Genomic DNA, 14,806 nt, shown 5'->3' with positions numbered 1-14,806 from the left:
ATTCTTCTGAAAGGAATGCTACTTATGCAGATTTGCTGTATAAGTAGCATGGTTTTGGCTTTCCATTCTTCACCACATGTACATTGGAGCCCCCGGTGGTGCAGTGGGTTAAACCCTTGTGCTGGCAGGACTGAAGACTGACAGGTCACAGGTTCAAATCCCGGGGAGAGCGCAGATGAGCTCCCTCTATCAGCTCCAGCTCCCCATGCAGGGACATGAGAGAAGCCTCCCACAAGGGTGATAAAACATCCGGGCGTCCCCTGGGCAACGTCCTTGCAGACGGCCAATTCTCTCACACCAGAAGTGACTTGAAGTTTCTCAAGTCACTCCTGACATGACAAAAACACACACACACACACACACACACGTACATGAGACTATGATTAAAATGGGCTTTCCAGCCAAACCAAAAATTGTGTCCAGCAGGTTGCTGCTGCTACCCATGCCCTCCCTATCTGTAATTTCTACAGATTTTTGTGCCCAGTCAGTGATAAGGTTAGAAGACTGGATGTCATCTGCCAGCAAGTACTTTCTATTAAACACTTGGATTGTGACAACTGTAATCAGCTGAATTCACAGAATTCATTGTCATAGAATAACCAATATAACAATGAATTCCATGCCAAATCATTGTAACTCTATAACCAATAATGTATTTTTATTTTTGACTTGCTGTACCCGCCACATGTTGCTGTGGCCAGCCTTCCCTCCCTCTTTCTCTCCTTCTTTCCCTCCTTCCTTTGCTCCCCCTTTCCTTCTTCCTTTTTTTTCTTTCCTTCTCTACCTCTTGCCTTCCTTCCCCCTTTTTTTTCCTCCCTCTTTCTCTCCTTTTTTTCCTTCCTTCCCTCCCTTCCTCTCCTTCCTTCACTCCCTCTTTCTTTCCTTCCTTCCCTTTTTTCTTTCTTTCTCTCCTTCCTTCCTCTTCTATCTCTTCCCCCTTTTTCTTTTCCTACTTCTTTCTTTCCTTCCTTCCTTTGCTCTTTGCTTCCATTCTTCCTTCTCTCTTTCCTTCTTTCTTGCCGTCCTTCTTTCTCGCCTTTCATTCTTTCTTTCTCTCCTTTCTTCTTTCTTTACCTCTTTCCTTCCTTTCTTTGCTCTTTGCTTCCATCCTTCCTTCTCTCTTTCCTTCCTTCTTTCTTTCCCTCCCTCCCTCTTTCTCCCCATTCTTTCTTCTCTACCTCTTTCCTTTCTTCCTTTGCTCTTTGCTTCCATCCTTCTCTCTTCTCTCTTTCCTTCTTTCTTTACCTCCCTCTTTCTTTCTTTCTTTCTCTCCTTTCTGAGTGATGGTCACTTGTTGGTCTGTTAGGGGTATAGTGTTCTAATTTGGTGTCAGTTCGTCCAGTGGTTTTTGAGTTATGTTAATCCCACAAACCAACATTACATTTTTATTTATATAGATGCTTATATTAGCATCCATTATCAGAAACATATTTGAGGGTACCACTCAGACCCTTTAACATTTCAAGGTAAGGGAAGATACCAGTTTCCCTCCGATGATTTTTCTTTTAGAAATAATGACAATCTATAGATTGACCAAGGGCACAATGATTCTTATTTTAACAACCTACTTTACAATTAGAGCAAACATTAAACATGATCTGTTGTATCATAATAGAATTTATTACATTTTATAAATGGAAACAACTCCATACCTGCTTTACAGGCTCCTTCTTTGGAAGCTTTTAAACAAGAGGCTGGATGGCCATCTGTCAGGAGTGATTTCAATGCAATATTCCTGCTTCTTGGCAGGGGGTTGGACTGGATGTCCCATGAGATCTCTTCCAATTTTTTGATTCTATGATTCTACAAACAACTCTGTGGCTTCATACAGGGTCTCAGGGGTCCCTGTGTCGAAGTCTAATTTGGGAAGAAAGGCAGGGAACCTCAGTTTTCTTCCCTTTGAATGAATGAGGACAGAAAGCTCCTGTCACTGGGAAAAGTAAAGCATGGAGGATATCCAGTTTCCTATCCTTAGCACAAGGAGAAAGTGATGATAATCCTGGTGAAGGAAACTATTTTGTGTTTATAAAAGTGCAGACTTAACTTGTGTCATCTTTCAGATTAATTGGGGGGAAAGCAATGTGTGTACTCCTTGAATAGTGGAGTCACACACTTTCACTAGGTTTGATGGCTTAGAACTGTGAAAAAAATATTTTTATTACTTTATATGGTTTACAGTTCTACAAATTACTAAGCCAATCTTTTGCTTTCACTCATTTCCCCCCACATTTGAATGTCTCTTCCCAAATACTTGAAGAGAATGGCTTTTCCTGGGAGACAGTGTTGGCTCAAAGCATCCTCTCCCTTTTGTGTCACCAGAATATTCAAAAATGTCATGACAAGTAAACAAATGTTTTATCTCATTTTTTTCAGGAGAAAGAGATTGCTACAAGCAATTTGAATGCATTCAATCAATATCTTAACCAACAAGATAAACATCTACAGAGTGTGTTTTGTGTCGAGGAAGGCAAAATAATAAATGATGACAAAGAGGAGCAAGAGCCACACTCAACTTTTCAGCAGAGGTCTCAACTTAGTGATCTTTCCAAAAATACACAACTCATGCAGAAGATACCAAAAAACTTCCAAAGTATGGTTATGGATGAAACTTCATGGGACTCACCTGAGATTTTAAGAAAGGAAAATAGCTTGGAGCTCCATCCAGGTCCCTTCTCAGATCTTGACAGTAGCACCCTAGGCTCTGAGGGCCTTTGCTCAGAGAATTCAGTCATCCAGGGAATTTCCCAGGGAGGGCTGGAATGGCCTGTTTCCTATTGTAATGGCAATGAAGAAATAGGAAATAATCTTCTACTCCGGACTATAACGTTTCCAGAATCTACTTTCTCCATTACCGAATATGATGATATTCAAGAAAATATTTCTGTAAGTGATATTTTAACTAATTCATATTGTGTTATTGCTGAGTCATGTCCTCCATTGTTTCCATGGAAACTCAATGAGTGAAGAATAATAGCTTCTGTGTCATAGTAGCTTATTGCTTCATCATGAACTCCAGTCAGTAAAGTAAAGGTAAATTCTAAGATGCATTGTGATGTTCTTTTAACAACCAGTTACATGTAAGTGAGTAGATTTCTTAAAAGTAAACAGATTGCTTTAAAATAAGCATGGGATTGGATGGAATGTCCCTTGGAAAGATCTAATCTGAGAAATGTTGTATTCTAATACTGGTATTGTAGGATCACTCTGTTGGGAAAATAACATTTCCATAGAGGATGGGGTAGCAGTATTATGAGTTATGAAAGCATCCCATGGAATCCAGTCACCTCTTGTGGAAAGGTAAATCTCAGGGAGGAAGAAAAAGCACTTTGGCTTTAAGATCTAGATGTTTATCTCTGTCCCGCCACATCTTCTGTTCTTTTTGTGGAAATGATTGAGAGAGCCTTCTCAGTGGGTGCTCCCAGACTTTGGAACTATAATAATAATAATAACACTTTATTTTTATCACGCTACCATCTCCCCAAGGGACTCGGTGTGGCTTACATGAGGCCGAGCCCAAACACAACAATGCAAGCAATTAAAAACACATAGACAATAAGATACACAACATTATCAATAAAACAACACATAATTAAAAACAGTGGGAAGGCCAAATGTAGAGTTAAAATTAGAAAAAATGCTGGGACATGAATGGAAGGTGATACTGGTGTTTGTGGAAGGGCATACGAGCAGACTTAAAGAAATGTATAGTGCTTTGGAGGACAAAGTGCTATGGGGTCATTATTCCGGGAAGGCACACTGGAACAGCCACGTCTTCAAGTTCCTCCTGAAGACTGCCAAAATTGGAGCCTGTCTGATGTTTTTAGGGAGTGAGTTTCAGAGTCGAGGAGCCACCACCGAAAAGGCCCTCTCTCTCGTCCCCACCAATCGCGCCTGCGATGGTGGTGGGATCGAGAGCAGGGCCTCTCCGGATGATCGAAGGGATCGTGTGGGTTCGTATACAGAGATGCGATCACGCAGGTAGGCGGGTCCCAAACCATTCAGGGCTTTGTAGGTGAGAACCTGCACCTTGAATTGGGTCCGGTAGAGAAAGGCAGCCAGTGGAGCTCCCTAAACAGGAGGGATGACCTCTCTCTGTAAAGAGCCCCTGGCTGCCGCCCGTTGGATCATCTGAAATTTCCGGGCCGTTTTCAAGGGCAGCCCCACATAGAGTGCATTGCAGTAATCCAGTCTAGAGGTGACTAAGGCGTGGACCACCTTGGCCAGATCCGCCTTCCCAAGGTACGGTCGCAGTTGGCGCACGAGTCTTAATTTTGCAAAGGCCCTCCCGGCCACCACCGACGCCTGAGCCTCAAACATAAGTGAAGAATCCAGGAGGACCTCCAAACTGCGGACTTCAGGGGGAGTGCAACCCCATCTAGCACAGGTTGCCACCCTATGCCCTGGTCTGGTTTACGATCGACCAGGAGGACCTCTGTCTATCACTATCACCTCAGGGAAGCCAGGGTGGCTCTGTGCCTGTTTTTTTTTCTCTCTCTCTGGAAAGTTAGAACATACTTATAAACTGAGTGGGATGTGCTTTTCATTATGTGCTGTGCTGTTTTATGGTGTTCATAGTCATTTAATGGGTTTAATGTTTGAATTTCATAAACCGTTCAATTGTCTTTTAAATAACTTATACTTCTATTTATATTTTTGTATAGCTTTTAATTCACATTGTGTCAAAATAAGCCACTCATTATAGAAGAAAAAACGGATCCATGTGCATGAATAAAATCAAATAATTTAATGGGTTTCTAGGAGTTGATTTCTGGTGGGGTCCAATTTGCTTGTGCACCATTATTGCATGTGCTTTCCTGCTCCCTTATCATGTTATTAGAATCACCTCCTTTGGTGGTGTGCTTGAGTACAGTATTTGAAAGTGTGTGTAAATAAGAGAAGTTTCTTTAGAAATAATTAATATTAGAGCCTGATGTCCTTGATTGTCATTTGAATTTTGAGCGTTGCAATATTCATAACTGATACAAGAAATGAAAATGTATTGTAAGTCTCAATGGCTTACATTTATTTCTGTGAAAAAGGTAAAGCATCAGTTTGCTCAGGTCCTTACTGCTTTAAAACATTTTAAATAAAACTGATAATCTATTTTCATGTGTTTATTTCTGAATAGGTAAGCAATGCTGAAGGTTTCAATCTGATGCCACCTGACTTGCAAGATGATTTAAGAATTACCATGTCTAGACTTGAAGATGCAAGCACTGAATATCTCAGCAGTGAGTTAATGGGTCTATGCTTCCCTTATTTCAGTGTGCCTTTTTGTTAGTACCGTATATTCCGGTGTACTAGACGACTGGGGCTATAAGACAACCCCCCAACTTTTACATACAAAATAGAGAGTTGGGGATATACTCGCCATTTAAGACGGCTCCCAAAATCAGCCAGGTGGTTTCTGTCCTCGGGCCTCTGGGCTGCTTCCTGAGCCACTTCCAGAAGGGCCTCCCGTGCTGCTCAAGCTGCTCTCCTTCTTCCTGCCCCCACTCTGCCGCCATCACATCTCTGCCTCCCAGCCCCGCGAGAAGCGCCTCTTCTCCCGCGAGACAAAGTTGTCTCGTGGGAGAAGAGGCGCTTCGCACAAGGCCTGGCCAGGCAAAAGGAGAGTGGCCTGAGCAGAGCCTGCTTTTTTTCTCTCTGATCAGGCCACTCTCCTTCTTCCTGGCCAGCCCTTGTGCGAAGCGCCTCTTCTCCTGCGAGACAATGCTGTCTTGCTGGAGAAGAGGCGCTTCTCGCGAGGCCTGGCCAGGAAGGAGAGTGGCCAGAGCAGCGCGGGAAGCAGCCCAGGGGCCTGGCCACCAACAAAGGAGAGACCTGGGCCTGAGCAAGGAAGGCAGCCAGGAAGGGAGGAAGGACAGGGAGCCTGCCCGGGAGGCCACCATGAGCCAAGGCAGAGGAGGAGGGGAGCCCGAGGCCAAGGCAGCCATAGTATGTAATTTTATTATTGTTTTAATTTTATACATGGCGTACTAGATGACACCCAAATTTTTATAAGATTTTACATGCCTAAAACGTCGTCTAGTATATGCAGTAATTCTTTTAGAACATATTTTGGGTGGTATCCACATAATCAAACAGCATTGGAAAAAACACATTTCTGCTCACAGCCTTCTATAAGGCATGTGTGAGAAAGGGCTGTGATCATGTTGATCTTGTCAGTTTCTGTTTGCCGGTCCCAAGGCAAGTAGCTTGCAATAATGGAGGATGGAGACAGGCATATCCAAGCCTTAGCAAAGCCTTTGCTGGATGGAGGCTACAGAGCCACTTTTTTCTCATATCATCATTCTCATCAGAAAGTACATGTTGGCCCAAAACCTATGATGAGAAAAGTGTTTCACACAAATAATTGTTGCAGCATGTCCATTTCAACCTTACCTGATCTCAGGCATGGGCAAACTTCAGCCTTCCCGGCGTTTTGGACTTCAATTACTACCATTCCTAACAGCCTATAAGTGAGGCAGAGGTAGGTATGCCTAGGCCCTACCTAGAACAGCAGTTGTTTGCAGAGATGTATTTTAAACAAGGATCATGCAGTATTCAACTATAATTCTTCACCTCTGCCTATTCTGGCTAGACCTGATAGAAGTTGCAATCTAATACCTAAGGAGCATCATTATTCCACTCATAAATTAAAACAAACACTTGACTCTCCTGAGGGAAAAAAAAAGTGTGTGTGAGCATTCCTTGTTATCTATCTAAGCTAATCCGGTATTTGTTTAAAATGTTTCTCACTGTCTTGATTCCTTTTTATATCCCATTGAGTCCTGAAAACGCTGAATGAATTAACATATAAGATCAAAAATCATGTAGCTATGTTTCAGTATTGGAGACCAACTTAGTACCAATATTGGTCTTATTCCGAGATCAAAAGAATACTCTTGGAATATAACAATATCATCCAGTTCTTATTCAGACATGGTTTTATATTGTTTAATACAGAAGCCCTTCAACTATGACTTTTATCATTTGTGTTTCAAATTTTTCTAGTGATTTTGTAACCTATCCAAAGATAGTTATTATCATTTATTTATATAGCTCCATCATGATACATGGCACTTTGCAAGTAAAAGACTAATTAAACTGTTTCATTCCCTTAGGCTGACAGTCTAGCACGATGGGAGAAATTGTGTAAATAACATAATAAATGAATAAAACAAATACAGACAGCTAATTCAGGAAATATGAGCCAGTAGTTCCCCTCATATTTTCTTACATATCTCAAATTCTAAGTCTCTAACTCAGGGGTTCTCAAACTAGGGCCCGGGGGCCAGATACGGCCCTCCAAGGTCATTTACCCGGCCCTCGCTCAGGGTCAACCTAAGTCTGAAATGACTTGAAAACATACAACAACAATCCTATCTCATCAGCCAAAAGTAGGCCCTCACTTTCCACTGAAATACTAATAAGTTTATATTTGTTAAAATTGTATTTCATTTTAATTATTGTATTGCATTTAAGTGGTTTTTTCAGTACAAATAAAATATGTGCAGTGTGCACAGGAATTCATTCATGTTTTTTTCAAATTATAATCTGGCCCTCCAACAGTTTGAGGGATTGTGACCTGGCCCTCTGTTTAAAAAGTTTGTGGACCCCTGCTCTAACTCTCTCTATGGAAAGATTATGGAAAGTAATCTTCATAGAGTATAGTGAACCCCTAATCAGAGAGCCCATGTTTCACCCTAGTTCTTTCAAACAGTTATAATCTATACTTACATAAATAAACCTTGTATGGAAGTGTTGGCTTGAGATTCTTTTTATTCCCTTTTGTGAAACATGCTTGCTGTTGTTGTTGTTTTTTAGACACTTGTTCAGATTTAGTGCTTCAACTTAATCAGGAAGAAAGCAAAACTAGAGTCCAGCAAGATAGCAGTGTCATGACTTATCTGCAATGTTTTGGAATTGTTCCAGACATCACTGAGCCAGCAATAAAAGAAAAAGACATTTTTTCGCAACAGTTGAAGGTAAGACGCGATGGAATAAATGCTAAACGTCATACGTTTATGACGGGGTACATAACCTGTGAGTCCAATTTTCTTTCCCTTGGACACTTCAGGGTTCTCAGGGTCTTCCATAAATGCCTAATAATAGAAAAGACAAAGCCAGCAGTGCCCAAAAATCCATTAATGGATTCAAAAACAGATTTATTTATTTTTTACATTTGACTGCATAGGAGGGACCCTGCTACCTTTTAAAATTGTGTATCTCTACTAGAAGATTCCAGGTCATTCTACCTATTTGTGCTAAAGATAAGAGCATTTCCAGAAATTTTAAAGTAAAGCCATTACAATTGGATTTTCTTTTCCAAAAATAACAAATTTAAGAGAAGGTGAAAAAGTACAACATGAGTCCCCTTCAAATAAATATCATTGTTACTTTTGCAATTAAAATGTGTTATATTTAAATCAGTTTGGTGAACAATTGCCGGTTTTTGAAATATGAAAACTATGGTTTATTCAAACAGTACCGGTCCTTGATGACCTTCCACTACATGTCTTCAACACTGGTTTTGCCTTCTGTAAACATTGCATCCATCTTTCTGAACTTTTTGACAACAGCAGTACATCCTTCTTTGGTGAAGAACTCCATGACTCCCCGCATTTGCCTGTTGGACTGCATCCATGATTACTGTTTGTCTTGCTCCTGCCTTGGCTCTGTTGTACACTTTTGACTTTGTCTTGTATTCATCGTTACTCCGGCTGTGTGCAGCAATTCTGTTGTTTTGGCCAGACTTCGAAAGATTCAAGGCTTTAGTTTTCATATTAGTAAAAATGATTTTGGCTTCTTTTGTGTTTGTTCGAATAAGCCTTAGCCCTTGATACCAGGATAGCACCGGCACACGACAGATGGCTAACTCAGTGACTTGCAATGGATTGGTTTCTCCTCCCTCCAACAGCAGAAATGTCATGTGAGCAGAACTTTGATTAATTCTCTGCAATTGTCCTCAGAAGCATTTTACTACCTGTTGGGTTGGTCTCCCTACATTATCTTTTAAAATCCCTCTGCATAGATACATCCTACCTCTGTTCACGCTCAGTGTTTATTTTATTTTTTTTTAATTTATTACATCTGGCCCGGCCATAAGGTTTTAAATTCTCTGTGATATTGTTTATATGTTGTAGTTGTTTTGTCATGTCAGGGCAACCAGTCAATTATATTACATTTCTAACAGAACAAAGCAAACAAACAGACAAAATACAAAATTTGTGAGTTTGGTAGTTGATTAAATGTCCTTTGACCAGTAGCTGGCCATTTGGAGTGCTTCTGGAGTTGCTGTAAGAAGGTCCTCCGTTGTGCATGTGGCTGGGCTCAGGTTGCATTGCAGCAGGTGGTCAGTGGTTTGCTCCTCTCCACACTCACATGTCGTGGATTGCACTTTGTAGCCCCATTTCTTGAGGTTGGCTCTGCATCTTGTGGTGCCAGAGCACAGTCTGTTCAGCGCCTTCCAAGTAGCCCAGTCCTCTGTGTGCCCAGGGGGGAGTCTCTCATTTGGTATCAGCCATTGGTTGAAGTTCTGGGTTTGAGCCTGTCACTTTTGGACTCTCGCTTGCTGAGGTGTTCCAGCGAGTGTCTCTGTAGATCTTAGAAAACTATTTCTAGATTTAAGTCGTTGAAGTGGTGGCTGATACCCAAACAGGGAATGAGCTGGAGATGTCTCTGCCTTGGTCCTTTCACTATTGGCTATTGTTTATATGTGAGTTATATTAATTGTACTGTTTTATTTGCTTGCTGTTTTGTTTTTATGATGTGTTTGTTGGGCTTGGCCTCATGTAAGCCGCCCCGAGTCCCCTTGGGGAGATGGTGGCGGGGTATAAATAACATTATTATTATTATTATTATTATTATTATTATTATTTTCTGATAGGGTGCTTTTCGCTATAAAACAATAACAAGGATACAAGCCACTGCAGGACAGTAGAACAGATGGCACATGTCTTGCTGAAATCTGGGATTACTTTTGTCATTTGCTACCATGGTGTTGTTCTTTTTCAGAATGTGCTCAAAATGGTGTATGAAGAAAGTTACAAAATACTGGTGTTGTCAGAAAAATCTAGATCTGGTTATGACAAAGATCATATTCAAAAGGCTCCATCAGTGGAAAGATGGCAAAGAGAGAGACTAGGTTTGCTTGATACCGTAGAATCACTCAAGGATTATTTGAGCAAAGTACCAGATAAAGAAAACAAGGTAAGCAGAGTTTAATTTTCCTTTATATAAAACCTATTTACACTTCTTTACATAAATTCAGTGTTTGTCTCTCAGGCACTGGAGAAGGAACTGTTCAATTAAAATGAAGATAGACAGATAGGAGTTAAATGGTTGTCTTGGAATATCCCACCAGTTAGTGAAGGTGACAAACAACAGAAAGACAGTAAAAAGAGGAAATGGGGATACCAAAATGAAGCTAGATCTTACAGAGACCTCTAAATGAGAGAAAAATCTTGCAGGAGCAATGAAAACGCAGCAGGTCAAAGTGCCATGTTTAAAAATGCAATTCTAAGGTGATGGGAGAGGCTGCTTTGAAGCAGTCTGAACGTGCCCAGTGTTTCCAGGGTCAAAATTGAATGCCTCAAGCTGTAGAGATGTCTTAAAGACTTGGGCAGTACAATAATATCTAAAGAGCATATAATGGTAGAATTTATGAACTATTTAAAAACAATATTTCAAGAAGTTTCAGCACCAACAGGTGAAACAAATGTTATAAGGTAGTCAGAATCGAGCCTGGTTGCAAGGAACAGTACATTAGAAGAACAGATTAGCACAATGAAAGATATATTTTGTTACTTCTAAAATAAATTGGAGACCAAGGAATGGACCATGCGATTTACAAAATGTTATTAGGGAAGCTATATCAAATAAAACAAAATCTCTAATACTTTTTAATGATTGGGAAATTGGATTCTGTGAATTATAACTCAGTGGAAAGTGAATTATAATATAATGCAATGAATTCTGAGAATATCAATTAGAAATAGGTGGTGCATTTGAAGGAAAAACAGCAGAAGACAATATAACTAAGAAGAGATGATGAACTGATATAGTCAGCAATTAATAACAAGAAAATCAATCATGTAGGAAAAGGAAGATTAGTGCCAAGGTGGATTTTAGAGAAACAAGGAAATAAAATGCATTAGGAAAGAAGATATGAATTGAAACTGAATAGATCCTTTCAATCTGAACCATAATATGTTAGATCATCAAACAGAATTAATATTGTTTGGGAAGTGATACAGCCTTTAGGATTTTTGCCCTCTATCCTATTGCAAATAGAGTTATGCGAACTTGTCTGTATGTTGTATATCTCCCTTCCATGTTGGTTAGAGGGGTAAAAATATACTTACTTTAGGTGGTGCAAGTATGTATGAATGGAACACAGCATAATGGAGTTGAAGATCCTCATTTCTTAGATAGGAAGCAGCAGCAGTCACACCTTTATAGATCTGGGAATTTTGTTTTGTTTTGTTTTTGTAGGAAAATGCATCATCCTTTTTTGATTGGAGGGGAGAATTACTTCAAGCAATCCAGTGTGTTTTGGAAAAGGAACGACTCATGTTTCAGAGCTATCTGCAATCACATTTCCACAATCCTGGTTCTGGAAATGAAGGAACATTAGTGGAAAAACTGGAACGTATAATGGAACAACAAGTATGAAAATGTTCAAATGTTTACAACAAAATATCTAGCATGTCTAAAAAGCTCTTTGAATTACTCCTTATTTTCAGGTTTTTTTTTTTTTAAAAAAGTAGCTTGATCTAGATTTTAGAACAAAGTTAACAAATTGAGAAGAAAAGTTTCCATTTGTCTTTGGCTCCACTACCTTTATGCTTAGTTATGTGACCTTCAGTAGGCATGGTTAGGTCCAGTCGGAACTCTTGGAATTCGGAATTAATTCGGATTGAATACCTTTTGGAAATGATTTTGAATTTTTTTCTGAAACCGGAAGTATCCTTGCCCTTCTGAAGCCAGTGTCGCCATTTGGAAGTGAGTCAGAAATGAATCATCATTTGGAGGCAAGCAGCAGCTTATATGCTGGGATGCTTGCCTCCAGCCAATGAGGGGAGAGCATGTATGGAGGGGCATAGTTTCGGCACGGCAGCCATCTCTATATATAAATCTGTTAGGTTGGTTCAACGGGACAGCAAAACTCCACAACCCCCCAACGAAACTGCACCAAAATTGCCATGCCCATAACACAACCCACAAGGTACAAACATATCTACTCAAAATGAAAAACAACACAACAACACACTCACAAAACGGCAAAACAACAAAACTCAAAAAAAAACCAACGAAACGTAACCAAAATTCCCATGCCCATAACACAACCCACAAGGTACAAACATATCTACTCAATATGAAAAACAACACACTCACAAAACGGCAAAAAAACAAAATTCAAAAAAACCCAACAAACTTAACCAAAATTCCCATGCCCATAACACAACCCACAAGGTACAAACATATCTACTCAAAATGAAAAACAACACAACAACACACTCACAAAATGGCAAAACAACAAAACTCAAAACACCCCCAACGAAACTTAACCAAAATTCCCATGCCCATAACACAACCCACAAGGTACAAGCATATCTACTCAAAATGAAAAACAACACAACAACACACTCACAAAACGGCAAAACAACAAAACTAAAAAAACCCCAACGAAACTTACACACAAAACACACACACACAAAACCCACGCTCTATCACTCCCCCCGCCGCCGCACACACACACACACAACCCCATGCTCCATCACTCCCCCCGCCGCCGCACACACACCCGCAACCCCACGCTCCATCACTCCCCCCGCTGCCGCACACACACACAACACCCCACGCTCCATCACTCCCCCCGCCGCCACACACACACACACACACAACCCCACACTCCATCACTCCCCTGCCCCAATCTTACTTCCTTTTACTTCACGCTACCTCCAAACCCCACCCTGCCCCTTCCCGCCCTGTCAAAATCCAGGAAAGACAGGAAGGAAGGAAAGAAGGAAGAAAGAGAAAGGGAGGTAGAGAAAAAGGGGGAAGGAAGGAAAGTTAGAGAAAGAAGGAAGAAGAAAAGGAAAGAAAAGGAAAGATGGAAGGAAAGAAAAGAGAGACAGCAGAAGAGAAAGAAAAAGGGGGAAGGAAGGAAAGAGGTAGAGAAGGAAGAAATGTGAGACAGAGGGAGGGAAAGAAAAGGGGGGAAGGAAGGAAGGAGAGAAGGAAAGAAAAAAGGGAATGAAGGAAGGAAAGAGGGAGTGAAGGAAGGGGGAAGATGTAGAGAAAGAGGGAAGGAAGGAAAGAAGGAAAGAGAGAAGGAAGAAAAAAGACCAGAAGAGAAAGAAAAAGGGGGAAGGAAGGAAAGAGATAGAGAAGGAAGAGGAGAAGGAAAGATGGGAGGGAAGGAAGGAAGGAAGGAAGGAAGGAGGGAAAAAAGGAGAGAAAGAGAGAAGGTTGGCTACAGCAACACGTGGCGGGTAAAGGTTGTTATTTCTATGATTATTATGATGCTATGATTCCTCTGAGACCCTTTTAGGGGGAATGGGAGAGGTGTCAGGTCCCAGAGGCAATGCATTGCATTATTGTTATTGTTATGATGGTGGTGAAATAAAAGGAAATAAAAAGAGAAAGAAGGAAGCAAACAGGGAGGGAAGAAAGGCAAAGGAAGAAAGGGGGAGTGAATGAAGGAAAGAGAGAAGGATGAAACCAAGTAGTGAAAGAAGGAAAGAAAGAAAGAGGTAGAGAAGGAAGAAAGGAGAGAAAGGGGGAGGAAAAGGGGGAAGGAATAGGTAGGGACCTCTCTTTCATAATAGTCCAGATATCTACCTCAACTTTGATAAGTTTTACTATAGGCCACAGCAACGTGTGGCAGGGCACAGCTAGTTGCACTATAAAAAGGGTTGCGCATGCCTCAGGGGCTCATTGTGAGCCGGGGGAAGTGAATGTGAAGAGAGCTTGGGTGGGAAGGGTGTTTGGGAAGGGAACAACAGGCAAGGGAAAAACTGGGAGCAGGCCTGTTGCCTGCAAGCCTTGCAGTCTTTCCGCTTGTGTGTTGCAGCTGACTGGGGGGGGGGGGGGGGGCTGGGCAGCAGACAACATTGCAAGAACAAGTGTTCTCTTGCCTGCCAGTGCCTATTTCCCTTTCAGTAGCTGTGAAATCTACTTTTAAAAATGCCTCATTCCCATTTTGCTTTGAGTTTGTACTTAGGTATACCAAAAATCCCCTTTTCTCTAAGTACTTCCCTTGCAGAATCAGTGAATTAAACTTTCAAGACCCCTCATTCCCATTTTGCTCTGAATTTGTACTGAGTTATATTACAAATCCAATATTCTCCAAGTATTTTCCCTTGCAGAAGCAGTGAATTCAACTTTCTAAACCCCTCATTCCCATTTTGCTCAGAGCTTGTACTGAGTTATACAACAAATCCCATATTCTCCGACCTTATTACTTAAATTACTTAAAAAATTGTCTAAAACCCATGGATCGTCTGAACATGTTTAAATTTAGTATGCTAACAGAGGAGGATGTTTTCTACCACAATGGCAAGTTTTGTCAGTAGTGGTCTAAAAATGAGGGAGAGGGAATCCCCAGAAGTCTACCCTGTTCCGTTTGCAGTTTTTCATGTATTGTGCAATCATGCCCGCCATTAACAAAGTGATCCGGAAATTTCGGAAAATTCAAACTTTTTTTGGAAAAAATCGGAAATCAATTCCAAACTTACTCGTCAGCACCCCCTACATCCGAAACGCGTTTTGAACCATTTTTTCCTTGATCAAGCAAGCCTAAACTTCAGTGACCACT

General features: G+C 40.9%; 1 protein-coding gene across 3 annotated transcripts in view; it reads left to right on the top strand.

Moving 5' to 3' along the window:
• PCNT (pericentrin) overlaps positions 1-14,806 on the top strand; it is a 92,818-nt gene that overhangs the window by 60,832 nt on the left and 17,180 nt on the right. For all 3 annotated transcript variants that reach the window (XM_060781819.2, XM_060781803.2, XM_060781795.2), the window contains exons 29-33: positions 2,374-2,883; positions 5,129-5,231; positions 7,810-7,970; positions 10,000-10,194; positions 11,479-11,652. In XM_060781819.2, the coding sequence (XP_060637802.2) occupies positions 2,374-2,883; positions 5,129-5,231; positions 7,810-7,970; positions 10,000-10,194; positions 11,479-11,652 (1,143 nt within the window). The remainder of the gene's footprint in view (positions 1-2,373; positions 2,884-5,128; positions 5,232-7,809; positions 7,971-9,999; positions 10,195-11,478; positions 11,653-14,806) is intronic.

The sequence above is a fragment of the Anolis sagrei genome, chromosome 1 (genome assembly GCF_037176765.1).
Source record: "Anolis sagrei isolate rAnoSag1 chromosome 1, rAnoSag1.mat, whole genome shotgun sequence".
NCBI classification, from domain to species: Eukaryota; Metazoa; Chordata; class Lepidosauria; order Squamata; family Dactyloidae; genus Anolis; species Anolis sagrei.
Note: the sequence above shows the minus strand (reverse complement) of the source record. Positions and strands in the feature narration are given on the sequence as shown.